This window comes from Dama dama, chromosome 30 (genome assembly GCF_033118175.1).
Source record: "Dama dama isolate Ldn47 chromosome 30, ASM3311817v1, whole genome shotgun sequence".
In the NCBI taxonomy this organism is placed as follows: Eukaryota; Metazoa; Chordata; class Mammalia; order Artiodactyla; family Cervidae; genus Dama; species Dama dama.
The window spans coordinates 6,474,018-6,493,334 of NC_083710.1; the positions used below are offsets into that span (position 1 = coordinate 6,474,018).

Genomic DNA, 19,317 nt, shown 5'->3' on the forward strand with positions numbered 1-19,317 from the left:
AGTTTAAATATCTGAATATCTTAGGACTGTCATTATTCTCTGTTGCTTTGTTTCTGGTCATTCATATTCTCTCTATATTTTTAACCATGCCTCATAATTTTTTTAGGATGCCAGACACTGTATTAATAGATGAAATGCCATGAGAAGGTTCTAAAAAATATTACTTTTCCCTCAAAGAGGATTATATTTTGGGAAGCTGGCAGACAGAGTACAAGTAGATATCCTTGATCATGTGCAGGGGTGATTTTAGGCTCTATACTGGCTTGCTTGTATTTTGCACTTAGTACTAGGATATGATCCTTACAGGATTTGAATGGAAAGCCTGAGTCTTCTTACCAAGCCTTTCAAACATTACTGGACTTGAATTCAAATTATTCACTTCCTCTGTTTGTCAGCGTCACCAACTCCACATTGTTCAATGCGAAAAAAATTTTTTTTTCCACCTTCATCTTTACCATTCACAGAAGTATCTTATAGAAGTGACAAAAAGACAAAGGCAAAGTCAAAGTCGCTCAGTCATGTCTGACTCTGTGACCTCATGGACTATACATATGCGGTCCATGGAATTCTCCAGGCCAGAATACTGGAGCGGGTAGCCTTTCCCTTCTCCAGGGGATCTTCCCAACCCAGGGTCGAACCCAGGTCTCCTGCATTGCAGGCGGATTCTTTACCAGTTGAGCCACAAGGGAAGCCCAAGAATACTGGAGTGGGTAGCCTGTCCCTTCTCCAGTGGATCTTCCTGACCGGGGTCTCCTGCATCGTAGGTGGACTCTTTACCAACTGAGCCATCAGGGAAGCCCCCTACAGAAGTGAACCCTCCAAGGCAGACAGTGTTAGTTCTATAAACTAACTCTAATTTCCAACTACTTCTTGGCTCTATCTTAATGGAGAAATGGCGAAGCGTAAGTAATCCCCCCACTAGCCAAATCAAATAGTTCTTGTGTTTTGGAAAGTGAGTGGTCTCAGATGCAAGAGTAAGAGTTCCGATAGTGATGAACACCTGTACTTGCTTTCCAAGTCTCCATAAGAGCCAAGGAGTAGCCATGTAAAACAGTTCCAACCAATGAGATTGTCTGTTGGTATTTCTGGGAAGGCTTTTACTTTTCTTGAAAAAAAGAAAAGACACAGTTAGTGCAGTCTCCTCCTCTGCTTTCAGCCTTGAATAAAAACTTGACAGCAGAGAAGCTGTTACTAGCCATGTTCACACAAAAACCTTAAAAGGCTACGCCATCTAGTTGTACCTGGACCCCTTCCTGCTGCTATCATTAGGTAACACCTAACACCCTGTTTATTCCTCATCATTCATTGAACACAATGGGGCCTGTTTCCTGATCCCAAGCCCTATAGCATCTTTTAAAACATCCAACCACACTTCCCAGCCTAAATTTCATTCCTTGAAATCTTCAGGTAACCTTATCTCCACTATTCCTTCCAGTCACACATATGGGCACATCCATCTCAACTGAATCTACTCTATATATAAAATATTTGTTTCAAATATTTTTTTTTTACTTGATCTTCACATTCACCTAGGTCCTTCACAATAGTTTTCCTAGTATGACTACCTCTGGTTTTTATTACCTTGCGAATATCTCCAGCTGACTCACTGAAAGAGTCCCTGAAGCTGGAAAAGATTGAAGGCAGAAAGAGAAGAGGGCGTCAGAGAAGAGATGGCTGGATGGCATCACTGATGCAGTGGACATGAAGTGGGGCAAACTTCGGGAGATGGGGAAGGTCAGCGAGGCCTGGAGGACTGCAGTCCATGGGGTCGCAAAGAGTGGGACATGACTGTGTGCCTGAACAATAACAACAAAATCTCCAGTCCCCTGACCACTCAACTTTTTTCCTACGCAGTGCCTCCTGGAGAATGAACTAGTTAACAAAGTTAACAAATAATTATGAAACTCCTACACTGTGAGAGGAACACGGCAATAGAGGAAAACTAGAGAGGTGTGGTCCTATCTTCAAGGAACTTAAAATCATGGCAGGGGAAAGAGTTATCAATACAGGAACCAAAACCAGAAATACTTACAAACTGTGATAAGCTTTAGAAAGTGAACAAGGCACTGACTGAGAAAGACAATAATGTAGAAGGGAGGAGGGTGCAGACAGAGAAGGCTTCCTCTAGGAAGTCTCTGAGCCAAGTCTTCAAGGATCAGAAGAGGAGTTAGTGCAAGAGCATGCTGGGCAGCAATGGAGACATGAACAAAGGCCCTCCTGTCTGAGGGTCCCTCTGGCCTCTTTCCCCCCTGTTCTCACCGTGTCGGTCTTCTCCCTTTTGTCAGGCTCTTTTATCTGATTAACTGTATTCCTTCTCAATCTCATCTTGTGTCTTTCCCTTTCCATTTTCCCCACTCTTTTCCTTTTAGCCAGTATATAATGTAGAACACAAGGCTGTTTAAATTATTGGTTTAATAATTCTTAAGTTATTTATTATTAGCTAAATAATTAACCTTCCTGCTCATAATTTTTTTAAAGTAGGCTAATTATGTATATTATCTTTAAATTAAATGACATCTGCAGAACTTAACTGTGTGCCTTTCAACTGATTTGCTTCCTTGTGAATCAGTACAATTTTACTAGAAAGAAAAGCAAATATTAATAGCTCAGTAGATGATAACTAAAGTAACTTATCAACCTCATTTATTCACTTTTACAATACTTTTCTGATATGCAAGTGAAAATCCAACCTAACAATCAAATATTATGGGACTCCTAATCATCCATAAAAAATATTAAATATTTTGCTCTTCCTTTGATAAGTTACATACGCATACATCTGTTCAAAGACTATAAACAAGTATAACCAGAGACTGCAACTCTGTCCCAAAGCAATGGCTTTCCAAGGTCTCACTAGACTGTTCCATTCAGTAATATTAGTATTTAATAACTTTACAGCATGCATACCTTGTTGTCTTCCCAATAAAGTGCTAAACATTCATCTCCAGATTTCCATAGCTTTGCATACTCCATAGGAATAGATGATTCTAATACTTTTTCGGGTTTAATTGGCCCAGATCTTCTTTTGGGACCACTACTGTAAAATATTTTATCATCATAGGATGAAGCTGTGATGGGTCCTGCTGGCTTAATAGGTCCCACTCGCCTTCCCTTCAGTGGCATTTCTGTCTCTCCATTTGGAACACCAATGAAACTATTCGTTCGGACAGGATTCTGGTAATCACTATTAAAATGTTTTTCAATTTTTACACCACTAAAAGCTTCATTATTTATTGTTCGTGGCTTCCTGTCATAAAAATGATCCAAATTTGCTGTTTGGTTTTCTCTTTTCCCACGTTTGTGATTATTATAATCTATGAATTCTTGAGGAAATGGATTTTCTTTTGCCTCTGCATAAGATGGACCTTTTCCTGATCGGCTTTGCATAGAGTTATCCCTTTTTTTAAATACAGTATTATTGTGTTGGGAACTTAAAAGGTAAGAAGTATCTTTAGTTCTATCATATCTAGAATATGGTCTATCACATTTGATTCTCTCTTCAGGCCATACTTCAGATCCTGAAGAAGTACTTGGTCTTTCAGAACCTCTGTTTCTAGGTAATCCACTGCCTTCTAAAACTGCCTTTGAATTTTGGGTGTCTCTTTGAAAACGAGGAGGTTTTTCATTTCTTGGCTGTCTGGTATCATTTCGAGGAAGATATCGTGGTTGATTATTATCTTTTACTCCATTTTGCTCAGTATTTGACATTCTGTTTTGTCCTTGATGAAGCTGCTGCGGCTGTGATTTAGGTTCTGAAAAGTAAAAGTAATCATATGCATATTAAAATGAAGACTGCATTAATACTTAATTATAAAACTACTCATTTAACATCTTCTACTATCTTCCTACCTCATTATCTTAATCCCTCTTTGCTTGGTTAGACTCATGTTTCTAATGTACAGTTTGCCTGGTTAGCCACATTAGTGAAGTAAAGCAATGATATGAACCATGAAAAAATTGTGGATAATTCAAAAGCAAGTTGTATTTGTTACTGAATAGTTGCATTGTTGTAGCTATCTATACATGCTGTTCTGGTAATTCATTTCCCAAGACTGGTGAAACAGAACTACAAACTAAAACCACAGAAGCTGCTATGAAACTGTGCAAGTATACCTCTAAGTCAGTTCTTTTATTAATCCCCACCCCATTTAAAATGTTTCATTCACTGTCAGTCAAGCTCTAGTCTTAGCAGAAAAAAAAAATTCTCAGTTCTTTCTGGATCTGGAATTGCTAAGTGTTTGGATTACAATTAGATATCTATTATAAACCTTCCCTGGTGAAGGACAGGGAAGCCTGGTGTGCTGCAGTCCATGTGATCACAAAGACGTGGACACAACTGAGTGACTGAATAACAACATAAACCTATCAAGAACAGGTACTACTTGGAAATACAGGGGAAAAAGTGTCAAAATCTGATTAAGCAAAATAGTGCAGAAAATGTCCAACCAGAAATCAAATCAGTAACATAGCATATATGCATATACCTCACAAATAATCTGACGGTTATATTTCACATAGTGATCTTTATTCTCCTTCAATTTGTACTGTGTCACTTACTCTTTCTTCCTCCACTGTTTCTCATAGCATGTCTATAACACAATTACCAATCAAGTTGACTGGTCCTGGTGCACACATCTTGTTTCTCTTGCCAAACACTATAATCAATATGCACATTAGGATTATTCTTACATTTTCCTGAGGTCACAATACTTCTTAATATTACTAAATTCTGGGTGAGAATGCTTCCTGTATTTACAAGTAAATTAACTTCTTTGACCTCTAGCTACTAAATGCCAAAGCATTCTCCCTTAGCACTCCTAGTCACTGTGACTACCTAAATTGTCTCCATACATTTCCAAACACCCACTGGAAGAGAAAAGGTATCAAGTAAAATGTTCAGATCAGCAGAAATAAAGAGAAGGTCTTTAAAAGGTCCCAAGTGACAAAGCAAGTCAAGACTAAAGATCAAGGCTCAAAATGAAAAGAAACTTCTCAGCAGAGCCACTGGAAGCTAGAAGTTTACCTAATAGACTTTAAATCACTTTGAAATTAAAGGAAAATTATTTTCTAAGTACTCTACATTTAGCCAAACCACCCACTGATCATGACAAAGAACAAAGATTTTTCAAATATGCAAGATCTCATATACTAGCCAAGACCAACCACAGAGATACTTTTACAAAATCACTTTTTTCCCAAGATCTGCTTTACCAATATAACACAAAAAAAATAGTATCTTATTTTAGATCACTATAGTCAATATTAATTTTTTTCTTTAGAAAGAAGAAAAATAGACAGAAATGAGCATTTTCAGCAGTACGCATGCTCTGGCACTTGTTAACAAAGGTAGCAGCCGCCTCTTGCTGACTATCTGCCATGTGTTAGGAACCCCATACTAGCCCTTTATACACATTATCTATAGTCCCTACAGCTGGCTTAACATACAAGTGTTACAGGGTTTATTTAATAGAGAGATGTAATATATGCTGAATTGAAGAAAATTTTCAGTTTCCAAAGTAAGTCAAATATGAAGGTATTTGCTGACAACAAAGTCTGAATAGATACTTGGGAAGTGAAGTGAAGTCGCTCAGTCGAGTCCGACTCTTTGTGACCCCAGGACTGTAGCCTACCAGGCTCCTCCGTCCATGGGGTTTTCCAGGCAAGAATACTGGAGTGGGTTGCCATTTCCTTCTCCAGGAGATCTTCCTGACCCAGGGATTGAACCCAGGTCTCCCGCATTGTAGGCAGACGCTTTACTGTCTGAGCCAGCAGGGATATTTAAGATATTTGTGAAGTTAAAGCTTTTTAGATCTCCTGTGTTTAGAGATCAATTTTTCAAAATTATTCCAGCTAGGGACAACAAAATCTATGATGATCAGAAAATACAAACAACTTAAGTCATCATGGGAATAACTAAGTTATCAGTCCGTATCCTGGACCTCAAATGGCAGTTTGAATAACCATGCATACAGGATGAAGGTTTCAATTAGGCTTGGTAGGTGTGGGAGAATTTGATTACAGCTCTTCTAAAAGAAGACAAAAGGTAAAGATTTCCTAATCTACTTAACTGATGATGTACATTACAGAATAAAACAAGTAATTTTTACTATTAATAAATATACTTCATCCCCATTATTATGCTGAGACAATACAGTGAGAGAAGAATCTATAAAGAAAACTGATTTTAAAATAAGAACTACACTTAAAAAAATAAACTCAATGAAGCAGAAGATAAAATTGTGCTTTTAAAAGAACACAGTTTTCATATACATACAAATCAAAACAACAGTAAGCCAAGGAAGGTCCTTAAAGGTTTCACCACTCCTGTATTTCCTTAGACATTTTATCTTAGATTAGACAGTTAAGTAATGAAGTCAGAAGTAAAGTAAGTATTTTGAAACTGAATTAATCTATTAAATAATAGAATATAGTAAATCACTAAATTGTGGAAAGGTGATTTTAAATACAGAAATAGCCCAAAGTCAAATAGAAAGCCTCTTTCTGCAGATGGAAACTAGTTGCTCTCTGTTGCTCTTCCTGAGGAGGCATGGATGATTCCAAACCACCAAAATAGTAACTGACAACACAGGCCAGGTCTACAGTCACTAACTGAATACACTGAGACAGTTTTTCTGTACAGGAAGAAGAATAAAATGCATTGCTTTTTTTTCTTCTTTTTTAAAATGAACTGAAGGAGAAAGGTGAAAGAAAAGCATAAACAGAAATCGGTAATATTATATATTAAATAGGAGAAAAAATGGAAAAAGAAAATTAGCAAAGAAATGACAAAAATTCATCACAAAATAGATAAAATTGTAAAAACATCTAAAAGATCAAAATGATAAAAGTTTATATGATAAAATTAATCAAAGGATACTACAAGAGTTTTATTTGACTTGTAATAAAATGTACCTGTTATATCAGCTCATGAGTTTCAAAATGCAAGTTTGCAAAATAATTGATTACAATGTTTTACAGCCCCATGTTCTGAAATGCAAGGATCATTAAGAGTGAATTTATTAATTGGCATAACTTATTTGGGTTTGTACATTATAATGTGCTTTAATAAAATGTATTAAAATATTAATATTTCTTTGCAGAGTATTCATTCTCCAGTTGCAGCTGTACCTGCTTTTTATAGTAGAAAAACAGGTACATTTTGTTTCCCAAGATGATCCTTCATTTTATTCTGAGACACCTACTTGAAGACATGGCTTAATTAATATTTTACTATGTACCTGACTCTACTTTAAAGGTTTTTTGACTATACTACTTCATGTAATTCTCCCAACCACCTTGAAAGGCAATATTATTATCCCCACTTTATAAGTGAATTAACAAAAAGCTGAGTTAACAGCTAGAAAATATTAGCGTCAGAGCTGAACTCAAGTCTAACTGAAGAAAAAGACCATAATTTTCTCCCTAGCAAGCTGCCTGCCCGGAGAAACAAAGCAGAATGTAACAAAACATGTGTTAGCTACAATTTTATCACCTACATCTGTTCATTCCTGATATGATGCAGAAGTAGCAAAAGTTCTTTCACAATCTCTGATGAACTAAAAATATAAATTTGGATACTAGGAATGCCAAAATTCTGACCTGAAACTAATAACCTCTTTCCATTAATGCAAAACAAAAGGAATACCTATTTATCAGCTAGATATTATTTTTAAAATGTCATAGTACCACAGTAAAACAGATTACCAACTAATGCTTATATTAATTCAAGTAGAGTAGTTAAAATCACTGCTGAGTAATCTTTCAACAAGTAAAGCAAAATAAAAACAAATCATCCAAGATATTTGTTACAAAAAGATGGTATTAACTGATTAGTACATGAAATCAGATTAAAACAGAAGCATAACACTTTCTAATATTTCTGTGTCTATATACAGACCAGGTTACATTTTTTTTACATCAAAATTGTCAACTAATTTTCCCAATTATACAAATAAGGGCTTATGTGTAAAATATCTTTGCATACTTTTTATCCAAATATCTTTAGATATTCTAAATATCTAAAATATCTTTAGATATTCTCTTATGATGACAAAACTCTTTGGCTATAAAAGTTTATCTATCAGCTCAAAATTTATATGCTTTAGTTCCTCTTGTAAAAAATTACTTCCTCTATAAATTTATTTTGTATGAATTCTGACTCTGATTACAAAGGTTAAAATAAGGAAATATATCTCATTCTTAGCAGGTACATATAAACACAAGTGGTTATTAAATGATAATGTTCTCCACATAGTAAAAAATAAAATGTAGTCTTTTAAAAACATTATGTGATATGAAGAGATACTGCTCATCACTCCAAGCTTAAAGTATAACTTTTTTATGCTATATTAAATATGTTCTTTCTTACCACTTTCTTCAAAATAATCATTTTGATGTCCATCGATCATTTATCTACAGGATATCCTTCAGTTTTCTTCTAACCCCACTACTTCGCTGACACTATTTTTGTCAAGGTCTCCAATCAGTGATGTGTTGGAGCCAGTCTGAATATTGCATAAAAACTGATTATCAAATTTTCAGAAAATCTGCAACCTGGTTGCAAATTTAAACTAACTTGAAAGTAGTTGCTGATAATCTGAAATTAGCCATAGTGGAATATTTATACCACAGAAATGAGGAAAAGCTAAAAAGTAGAGCATCGTTGCCCTGCCTCCCCCCTCTTCTCCAGGGTCAGCGTTAAACACTCACCAGCGTGTGCGCTATTAATGCCGTGTAACCCAATGGACACTTCACTTCCTTCTCTCTGTTTCTACTCCTCCTGCTTCTTTGGTAGCTGTTTTATCAGTTTCTTTCATTGGCTCTTCCATCTCCATTTGATCTCTAACTTCAATTGCCTGTTTAGTATATCTCCTTGATTTTTAAAAAACTCAACATAAAATGTATTTCAAATTTATGGTAAGCTAATTTTCACCAACTTTCTATATATTATCTTTAAAATTTTTACTGAAGTTATCCCTGAATCCATATGTAAATGTCTATATACTAGTAATTATTAAATTCAAATAACTACTAACTTTAATAAGCAGGATATTACCTGTGCAGCACTGTGGAATATTTTTACTTCCTACCTGGTATTTATCTAACACCTTAAACTTCCTGGTTCCTTGCCCTGACAAAAGGATAATGTCAGATCCTATGCTGTCAGAATGCTTGCAAATCTAGGGACCATAATGTCATATAACAACAGAGACCAGAGCACTTCAAAGAACTCTAACCAATGACCAGGATTTTTGTTCCAGTTATTGGCTCTAGTTTTAATTTCCAATCAACTGTTGACTGTCACTTGTCTAAAATGCAGTAACAAATGTTGAGGCTTTGACAAACTACTAAAAGACCTTCTGAATAAAACTTACAATTTCAGTATTTATCTGTACTTATGAGATCAGACACAAGAACTATAGACTACAGTAACACTGGTATAGAGTATTCACTGTTAAGGTAACAAATCCACATGACAGAATTAGAAACAGTTAATTCAAGTTTAACAGCAAACCACTATCTAAAAATGTGAGGTAAATGTGCAGCTTAAAAAAATGGAATGGTCTGAAAGGAATCAATCCTATAAGAAAAAGTCAAGGACTGGGAAAGTTATACTGGTGGCTAGGGACAGAGAGAAAGTGAAAAGTAGTGGGTTGAAAATGACACATTTTGCTAACAGCTTATGACTATTCACATAGCAACCCTTCACTCCTGGCTTCCAAGGAAGAATTCCACCATCAATTTTAATCAATCAATTGCATGGGGAAATGAGGAGGAATGTTGTTTGGTGTAATCAGATATAAACATACATAATATGGGCAATCCTTTCTTGAGGAAACCCTGTACAAGAACATCCAGTCTAACACAAATATATTCTCTCTCTCTTCATGACCTAGTTTCCTGACTTTCCAACTACTACCATTCTATCACATTTCCTTCCTGTATCCCTACTTTCGAGTCAACAAAATTCAAGCTGTAAGTCAAACTATTTTAACTGACTTGAAACTTGATTAAATGAAAAGAAAACAAAAAGACACCTACCAACCATTAGAAGCCTGAAACTTCATGTGCATTAACCATCAACCATTAATACTATATCTGCTAATATCTAATTATTTATATCTGAATATCATGTAGAATTTGAAATTATGCAGTATATTAACCAAGATAAATGCTAAGATAAATTCTCACAAAATCCACAGAAAATAAAGAACTGGAACTGCACAAAAATAGTATATGTGTTATAGTCTGAATTTTATTCTGTCAACAAGAAGTCAATGGAACATTTTAAGCAAGGGGGTAGTGGGATCAAATTTGTATTCTGAAACATCACTGTTTGCAATACGGAAGATGAGATGATAAAGTTCTGCAAAGAGTCTGTGAAGAGTCAGTGGAGAACTGATGAGGGCCCAAAGTAGGATAAGGGAGGATATGAAGAGACAGTGAGTGGAGGATGCTGTTGCTACTACTGTTAATCAAAATGACGATAATGTGTTGAGGTTTGACAGAAAACAACAAAGTTCTGTAAAGCAATTATCCTTCAATTAAAAAATTAATAAATTTAAAAAATGACAATGATGGTGATAGTGGTAGTGGTGTGGCAGAACGGCCATTGTGTGGAGGCCTGTGTGTGCCAAACACTGTGCTTAGCACTGAGCATGCTTAATCTAACTTGATCTTCCCAACAGCTGCACACTTAGGCGGTGCTACTGTTTTCCCATTTCCCAATAAAGAAATAAAGATTTGAGAGATTATATAACTTGCCCAAAGACGTACAACGAGCAAATACAAGAACTGTCAGTAAGTTAGTGGTAGAATCAGTTGTATGTATCTGCTGCAGCACCTATTCAGTTCTCCTCTTACTTTGGTAACAGAACTCGGCTTTGAGTGATGGGGACTACTCCCTCCTTTTACATATAATCCAGGATCAATTAAGATGTCTTAGCTCTCCTAAGAAGGCGGCAGATACAGACATCAGAAGATGAAGGTCTTTTTCTGCCAGATCTTCCAGGTCCATTTGACTGTTTCTGAGAAATATTTTCTTAATTACCTTTTCATATTATGAATAGAGATTTGACACCAACACCTGTAGTGCTGTTTTATCCAAGTCTCTCTGTACTCCTGTTCCAGCTGCTTCACACACACCAATGCCAAAATCACCAGTGGAACTCAGTTGAGCTTGGTGAATCAATAATTATATGATGAAAGGTATTTATCTTTTTTAAAAAAAAGTGTGCTTGCAAAATTAAGATGAGATTTTTTACCTGTCTATCTATACATGTCATTATGCCCCCTTATACACCCTTATAAATGTTGGCCATATGCTATACTTGGTGCTTCGTGGGCCAGTCTTTGCTACCACATGACATAGTCTGTCAATACAAAATTTAAAGACAGAGAAAGACTCTAGTTAAATGAGCCAATATAATACCTTTTTACTTGTTTGGATTTCTGTGGCTCACAGCTTAAAGCAAACTAACTTAGAAATTATTGTTTAGTCACTAAGTTGTCTGACACTTTTGTGACCCTGTAGACTGTAGGACTGTAGCCTGCCAGGCCTCTCTGTACATGGAATTTTCCAGGCAAGAATACTGGAGTGGGTTGCCATTTTCTTCTCCAGTGGTTCTTCCTGATCCAGGGATCAAACCCACGTCTCCTGCATTGGCAGGTAGATTCTTTACCACTGAGTCACCTAGGAAGCCCCAACTTAGAAATCAGTGCCAGGAAAAAGAGTGACAGAACCTAAAATGTAAAACTTGTTTAGTAAAGGAAGGGTACAGGGTAGTGAAAGATGTTGCATCCGCTAAAAGAAGTTGGCACTCCTCACTGAATGGTTAAACTACAGTCTATTGTCTTGAAACTGGGAGCACCTAGCTAATGAGGCCAATGATTTAGAGAACTTGGTATGAAAATGCAAGGGTGATGAAAGGTGCTGGTTACTTCTTACTGCCTTCAGTAACTCTTATAAGAAAGTAACAAGCTGGCAAGCTAGAAAGTAGAAAGGTAAGCTTAAAGTTGATGCCACTAGCTATGAGGTGTTCTTTTCAAATTATACCAGTAAGCCTAAAGGACTGAGACTCAGATAATTATGCTTCTTGACAAAAAATACGGAGAAAAATAAATAAAACTTGTAACACATATTTACCTTGCAAAATAAGCTACATAAACAAGGAAACAGAGAAGTATAAATTTAAGAAAGTTACCCTGTCCACTTTTCTCAATGTCCCTTGTTCCCTATTCAGAAAAATTAAGGTTTATTTGGTCTTATTTAAGATGTAGAAAGTTAAAACAGTAAAGTTATTATCTTAAGGCATCCCTTCCCTCTATCTCTGGCCAACCTAGATATCTTCCATGATAACAGAAAGAATAAAACCTACTTTTTCTGTCCCAAGCTGACACTTAAAATACATATTTCTAGTGGGCATTGTTTTAAATGGTAATTACATATTACTGAAGTAATATATTGATAAACTTAAGGTTTGTAAAGTTGAGAGCTGGCCTAATAATTTAGCCAGGAACTATATCTAGTCTATAAAAACAAAACAAAACAAAAATTTAAAAGCCTATATATAAAAGCCTTTCTGCACAAGCCTATCACAAATTGATCAACTAAATATTACCAACTTGACATCAAACTGTTAGATATCACAGACACTTTAGTGATTACTCTCAGATAACAGTGTAATCTAACCTCATTTTTTTCATAATACTGATAATAATGTCAGCTAGAATTACATTTGACCAAAAGGCACAACAAAAAAGTTGATATGGGAAAATCTCTAGGAAAAGTACATGTGATGAACAGCTACAGGCACTACTTATTTTATTGCATTTTGCTTCCTTGTACTTTGCCAATATGCATTTACTACAAATTAAAGATCTGAAACAACTCTGAATTGCTAGATGATGCTTAGCCCTTTTGAGTAATAAGGTAATTTTTAATTAAGGTAGGTATATACATTGTTTTTTAGACAGTGTTATTGCATACTTAATAGACTACTGTATAAGGTACACATAACTTTTACATGCCCTAGGAATTAAAAAAAAAAAAGTGGCTTGCTTTATTGAGATGTTTGCTTTATTCTAGTGGCTTGAGCCAAACTCACATCATCTCCAATGCATAACTGTACATCTGATGGGAGTTTTTAAAAATCAGAATAAAGGAATGATAGTTTTATTCTTTTACAGAAAATTATATAATACAATGTGAAAGTAAATGTGTTACTTACCTGCATTAAATCTGTCAGTAACACATTCTTAGAGGATGTACTATTCTTTCCCAACAAACCTAACATATTACACAGAATTTGATATGACATAACAAGTGTGTCCAGGCCTGGGCTTATTAAATTAAACACGGCTTCCAGGGATGCCCAAACTAAACAAAATCCTCAGAGAGCTTAAATGACACAAAACACGGACGCAGCAGAGGTTTGGTGACTCAACTAAATTAGAAACAAACATTAAAAAACAAACAAACAAACAAACATACACATCACTGAATCATGATTACTTATAATTAACTTAGGTCTGTAACAGACCCAAATAATGATACTGATGATATGAATGTGAATAAAATTAAAAGCCCATAATTCTTCCCATTTAACCAATAAAATTTATGGAGACTCGATCCTGAAAAGCTTTCTACATTTTTCTTAAATGAAAAGTTACCCATCAATGAAGAGTTGATTTTACAATATAAGATTTATAGAACAATGACAAATTTTGAAGGAAACCCAAAGTGGAGATTCAATTTTACAAAAGTAAAAATTTATTCTGAGCTTTATTTTCAGTTAAAAAGAAATATGAAGTCATAAACTAAAAAGAAAAACAATTCAGTAGTTTGCTTCAACTGTTTGTTTTATTATGAGCCTCAACTCCTCCAGGAGCATACCAACAGTATGAGGGTTAACAAGAGAAGGAGTAACAGAAAGATCTCTGAAGGAGACCTGAGGATGACCACACATATTAATCCTGTCACCTTTACTGCAACGGGGTTATGTGAAGACAGAGCCAAGAGAATACAGGCATACTTCGTTTTACTGCACTTTGCAGATTTTTCATTTTTTAAAGTAGAACTGAAGGTTTGTGGCAACCCTACATTGAGCAAGCCTACTGGTACTAGCATTTACTTACTCCCATTTGCTTACTTCCATTCTCTGTGTTGACAAAGATTCGTATACTCAAAGCTACGGTTTTCCTGGTAGTCACTTATGGCTGTGAGAGTTAGACCACAAAGAAGGCTGAGTGCTGAAGAACTGATGCTTTCGAACTGTGGTGTTGGAGAAGACTGTTGAGAGTCCCTTGGACTGCAAGGAGATCCACCCAGTCCATCCTAAAGGAAACCAACCCTGAATATTCATTGGAGGACTGAGGCTGAAGCTGAAGCTCCAATTCTTTGGCCATCTGATACAAAGAGCTGACTCATTAGAAAAGACCCTGGGAAAGACCCTGGGAAAGACTGAGGGCAGGAAGAGAAGTGGGCAACAGAGGATGAGAAGGTTAGATGGCACCATCAATTCAACAGACATGAGTTTGAGCAAACTCTGGGAGATAGTGAAGGACAGGGAAGCCTGGCGTGTTGCAGTCTATAGGGCCGAAAAGAGTTGGGCATGACTGAGTGACTGGACAACAACAAAATTCTCTGCGTCACACTTTGGAAATTCAGGCACTATTTTGAACTTTTTCATTAGTATCTTATTTGTTATAGTGATGTGTGATCCGTGATCTTTAATGTTATACTATGACTTGCTGAAGGCTCATATGATGGTTAGTATTTTTTAACAATTAAGTATTTTTAATAAAAGTATGTACTTTTCCAGACATAATACTACGGCACACTTAACAGACTGTAGTATAGGATAAGCATAACTTTTAAATGCGTTGAGAAACCAAAGAATTTCGTGCGACTTGTTTTGCTGCGAGATTCACTTTATTGTGGTGGTCTGGAACCAAACCTGAAATATCTTCCAGGTATGCCTGAACGAGACATCTACAAGTGCGAGAACCTTCAGTCCATTTATGTATCAATTTATCGTCCCGGTGTTTGTGCTCATGTGCATTATCATCAATCTCCTCTGATACGTTTTCAACATCACCAAAGAAAGAATTTAAGGTGAGAAGAGCATCTACAGAAATGGTAAATTTCTCCGGTCAAACATTTAAAACAATGAAACAACAAACCAAGCCATATTTTCAAGTTTGTCTGTTTCAAGGATTTCTCAGCCACTCAAAACAACTAGTTAGTCTTATTTTGGAAATAAATCTTTGAAATAAAGACTATAATGTTATTATGGATTACAAAAATGTCAGATCATATATTGATTATTCTATTCAGAATACCTCCTGCTAAGTCTTTGTATTTTGTTCAGTGTTGTTTATACTAAAGAGATGATAAAAGTACATCATTTAGACTAAATGACAAAAAAGTTTACACTAAATAAATAATAATATTCCTATTAATAAGTATTCCTATGACGTTTTAAGTTTGGGCATTCTTTGGTCTCATAAATGAACAGTAAGTTTATTTGGGGTAAGAGCTACATAATCCATTTATTTCCCTGAATTTTCTGAATGAGACATTTTAATAAATTTTGTATCCCTACCACTTATTTGTACTATAGACCAGATACAAATAAAATTCTATTGAAAATGAATAGTTTCTTACAATGCATTCAATTGTAGCCTCACTTCAGTCTCAATCCCATTTTCCACCTTGCCAATGGACAAATTATTTTTCTGAAAGCACCAAACTTGTTACTCTCATGGGCTCTATACTGGCATTTGGATAAAATAATAACTCATTTAGCTACTGGAAATGGTACTGCAATGAACATTGGGGTACATGTGTATATTTCAATTATGGTTGTCTCAGTAGTAGGATTATTGGGTTACATCAGAGTTTTATTCCTACTAATAGCTTTTTAAGGAATCTTCATATGGTTCCAAATAGTGGCTTTATAACTAGGACACGTAAGCATGTCCTAGATGTTCATTGAAAGATGAAAGGATAAGGAAGTTGTGGTACATATGATGGAATTTTACTCAGCCATAAAAATAAACACATTTGATTCAGTTCTAGCAAGGTAGATGAAACTAGAGTGTGGTATAGAGTGAAGTCAGAAAAACAAATCCTGTATTGCTGTTGTTCAGTCACTCAGCTGTGATGGACTCTTTGTGACCCCATGGACTGCAGCAAGCCATGCTTCTCTGTCCTTCACTATCTCCCCAAGTTTGCTCAAATTCACGTCCACTGAGTCAATGATGTCATCCAAACAACTCATCCACTGTTGCCCACTTTTCCTCCTGCCTTCAATCTTTCCCAGGGTCTTTTCAAATGAGTCGGCTCTTTGCGTCAGGTGGCTGAAGTGGTGAGAGGGTAACAGGCAGGAAAGCCAGGGGTCTCCAAATGGAGGAAATAGGCTGCGAGTGTTAGACATTTTTTTATCTCTAAGTGGCAGGAGGAAACAAGCTACAAGTGTCAGATTTTTTTCCCCTCTCTATGCAAATTTAAAGGGAGGTTTCTCTTAAAATTCTGTCTTGCCATGACAACACCCAGTTCCACTTGAACTTAACTTTTCTCAGACCTTGATCTAACCAATGCATTTTTCTTATGGAAACGTTTTTCTTAAGCTATGTTAATGAGCTATGTATTTACCCTAGATTCTTTCTTCACATCAGTTCTGCTTAAGACTCAGAACCCATAAGGGCTCAACAAACCAGTATCTTTTACTCACACATTGTTCTCCTAAAGCTATGATGGCAGATAGATGGGGAAACAGTGGCTGACTTTATTTCTCTGGGCTCCAAAATCACTGCAGATGGTGACTGCAGCCATGAAATTAAAAGATGCTTACTCCTTGGAAGTAAAGTCATGACCAACCTAGACAGCATATTAAAAAGCAGAGACATTACTTTGGCAACAAAGGTCTGTCTAGTCAAGGCTATGGTTTTTCCAATGGTCATGTATGGATGTAAGAGTTGGACTATAAAGAAAGCTGAGTGCTGAAGAATTGATGCTTTTGAACTGTGGTGTTGGAGAAGACTCTTGGGAGTCCCTTGGACTGCAAGAGGATCCAACCAGTCCATCCTAAAGGAGATCAGTTCTGGGTGTTCATTGAAGGACTGATGTTGAAGCTGAAACTCCAATACTTTGGCCACCTGATGCAAAGAGCTGACTCATTGGAAAAGACCCTGATGCTGGGAAAGATTGAGGGCAGGAAGAGAAGGGGATGACAGAGGATGAGATGGCTGGATGGCATCATTAACTCGATGGACATGGGTTTGGGTGGATTCTGGGAGTTAGTGATGGACAGGGAGGCCTGGCATGCTGTGGTTCATGGGGTCGAAAAGAGTTGGACACGACTGAGCGACTGAAGTGAACTGAACTTCTCTCCTAATCTATGTTAATGAAACTATATATTTACTTGGAAACCTGCCTTTCTTTAACATTCATGTCAATAGTTTTATGACCCGGGATGACTCACCTGATGCCAATGTTATCTCAAAACGCATGTTGTGGGTGAGGAGCCTGATGCCACTCTGAGTTTTGAAACATCTCCATTCTCTAATTAGCAGCTTGCTGATAGGTATAAAACATACTGCTAAAGGCTAGCAGGGCGCCACTCTTTCTGCCCCCTTTGGAAGTCTATGTCAGAAGCTTTCTCTATCTCTTCTTCACTTAAATAAAACTTAATTACACAAAAGCTCTGAGTGATCAAGCCTCGTCTCTGGCCCCAGATTGAATTCCTCTCCTCTGGAGGCCAAGAATCCCGGCATCTTTAGTGGCTCAGCAACAACCTTTCAGTAGTGGAGCTGCAGCATCAGCAGCAGTCCTTACAAGGAATATTCAGGGTTGATTTTCTTTAAGATTAACTGGTTTCATCTCCTTGCAGTCCAAAGGACTCTCAAGGGTCTCCTCCAGCACCACAGCTCGAAAGCATCAATTCTTCATTGCTCAGTCTTATTTATGGTCCAACCTTCACATCTGTACACGACTACTGGAAAAACCATAGCTTTGACTAGATTGGACTTTGTCAGCAAAGTGATGTCTCTGTTTTTTAATATGCTGTTTAGGTCTGTCATAGCTTTTCCTCCAAGGAGCAAGTGTCTTTTATATCATGGCTGCAATCACCATCTGCAGTGATTTTGGAGCCCTAGAAAATAAAGTGTCTCACTGTTTCCATTGTTTCCTCATCTATTTCCATGAAGTGATGGGACCAGATGCCATGATTTTTGCTTTTTGAATTTTGAGTTTTAAGCCAGCTTTTTCACTCTCCTCTTTCACTTTCATCAAGAGGCTCTTCAGTTCTTCTTCACTTTCTGCCATAAGGGTGGTGTCATCAGCATGTCAGAGGTTATTGATATTTCTCCTGGCAATCTTGATTCCAGTTTGTTATTCATCCAGCCCAGCATTTCTTATGATGTACTCTGCATGTAAGTTAAATAAGCAGGGTGACGTACTCCTTTTCCAATTTGGAACCAGTCCGATGTTCCCTGTCTGGTTCTAACTGTTGCTTCTTGACCTTGATACAGGTTTCTCAGGAGGCAGATCAGGTGGTCTGGTATTCTCATCCAGACCACCTTTTAAGATTTTTCCAGTTTGTTGTGATCCACATAGTCAAAAATATTAGCATAGTCAATGAAGCAGATGTTTTTCTGAAATTCTATTGGTTTTTCTATGATCCAACTGCTGAAAATTTGATCTCTGGTTCCTCTGCCTTTTCTAAATCCAGCTTGTACATCTGGAATTTTTCAGTTCACATATTGTTGAAACCTAGCTTGAAGGAGTTTGAGCATTACCTTGCTAGCATGTGAAATGAGAACTACTGTGCGGTAGTTCGAACATTCTTGGCATTGACTTTCTTTGGGATTGGAATGAAAACTGACCCTTCCCAGTCCTGTGATCTCTGATTTCCAAATTTGGAGTGCAGCAATTTCACAGCATCAACTTTTAGGATAATAAATATCTCAGCTGTAATTCTATCACCTCCACCAGTTTTGTTCATAGTGATGCTTCCTACAGCCTACGTGACTTCACACTCCAGGATGTCTGGCTCTAAGTGAGTGATCACACTATCATGGTTATCCAGGTCATTCAGACTTTTTTGTACAGTTTTGTATAGCTTTTCTCTACATTCTTGCCACCTCTTCTTAATCTCTTCTGCTGCTGTTAGGTCCACACCATTTCTGTCCTTTATTGTGCCCATCTCTGCATAGTATCTTCATCTCCCTTGATATCTCTAATTTTCTTGAAATCGCTGGTCTTTCCATTCTATTGTTTTCCTCTATTTCTTTGCATTGCTGACTTAAGAAGGC

At 36.7% G+C, this 19,317-nt stretch overlaps 1 protein-coding gene across 1 annotated transcript in view; it reads right to left on the bottom strand.

Moving 5' to 3' along the window:
- The window catches only part of TDRD3 (tudor domain containing 3), a 200,039-nt gene that overhangs the window by 48,523 nt on the left and 132,199 nt on the right, over positions 1–19,317 (bottom strand). Inside the window, exon 11 of the mRNA XM_061133546.1 lies at positions 2,908–3,752. Within this exon, the coding sequence (XP_060989529.1) occupies positions 2,908–3,752 (845 nt within the window). The remainder of the gene's footprint in view (positions 1–2,907; positions 3,753–19,317) is intronic.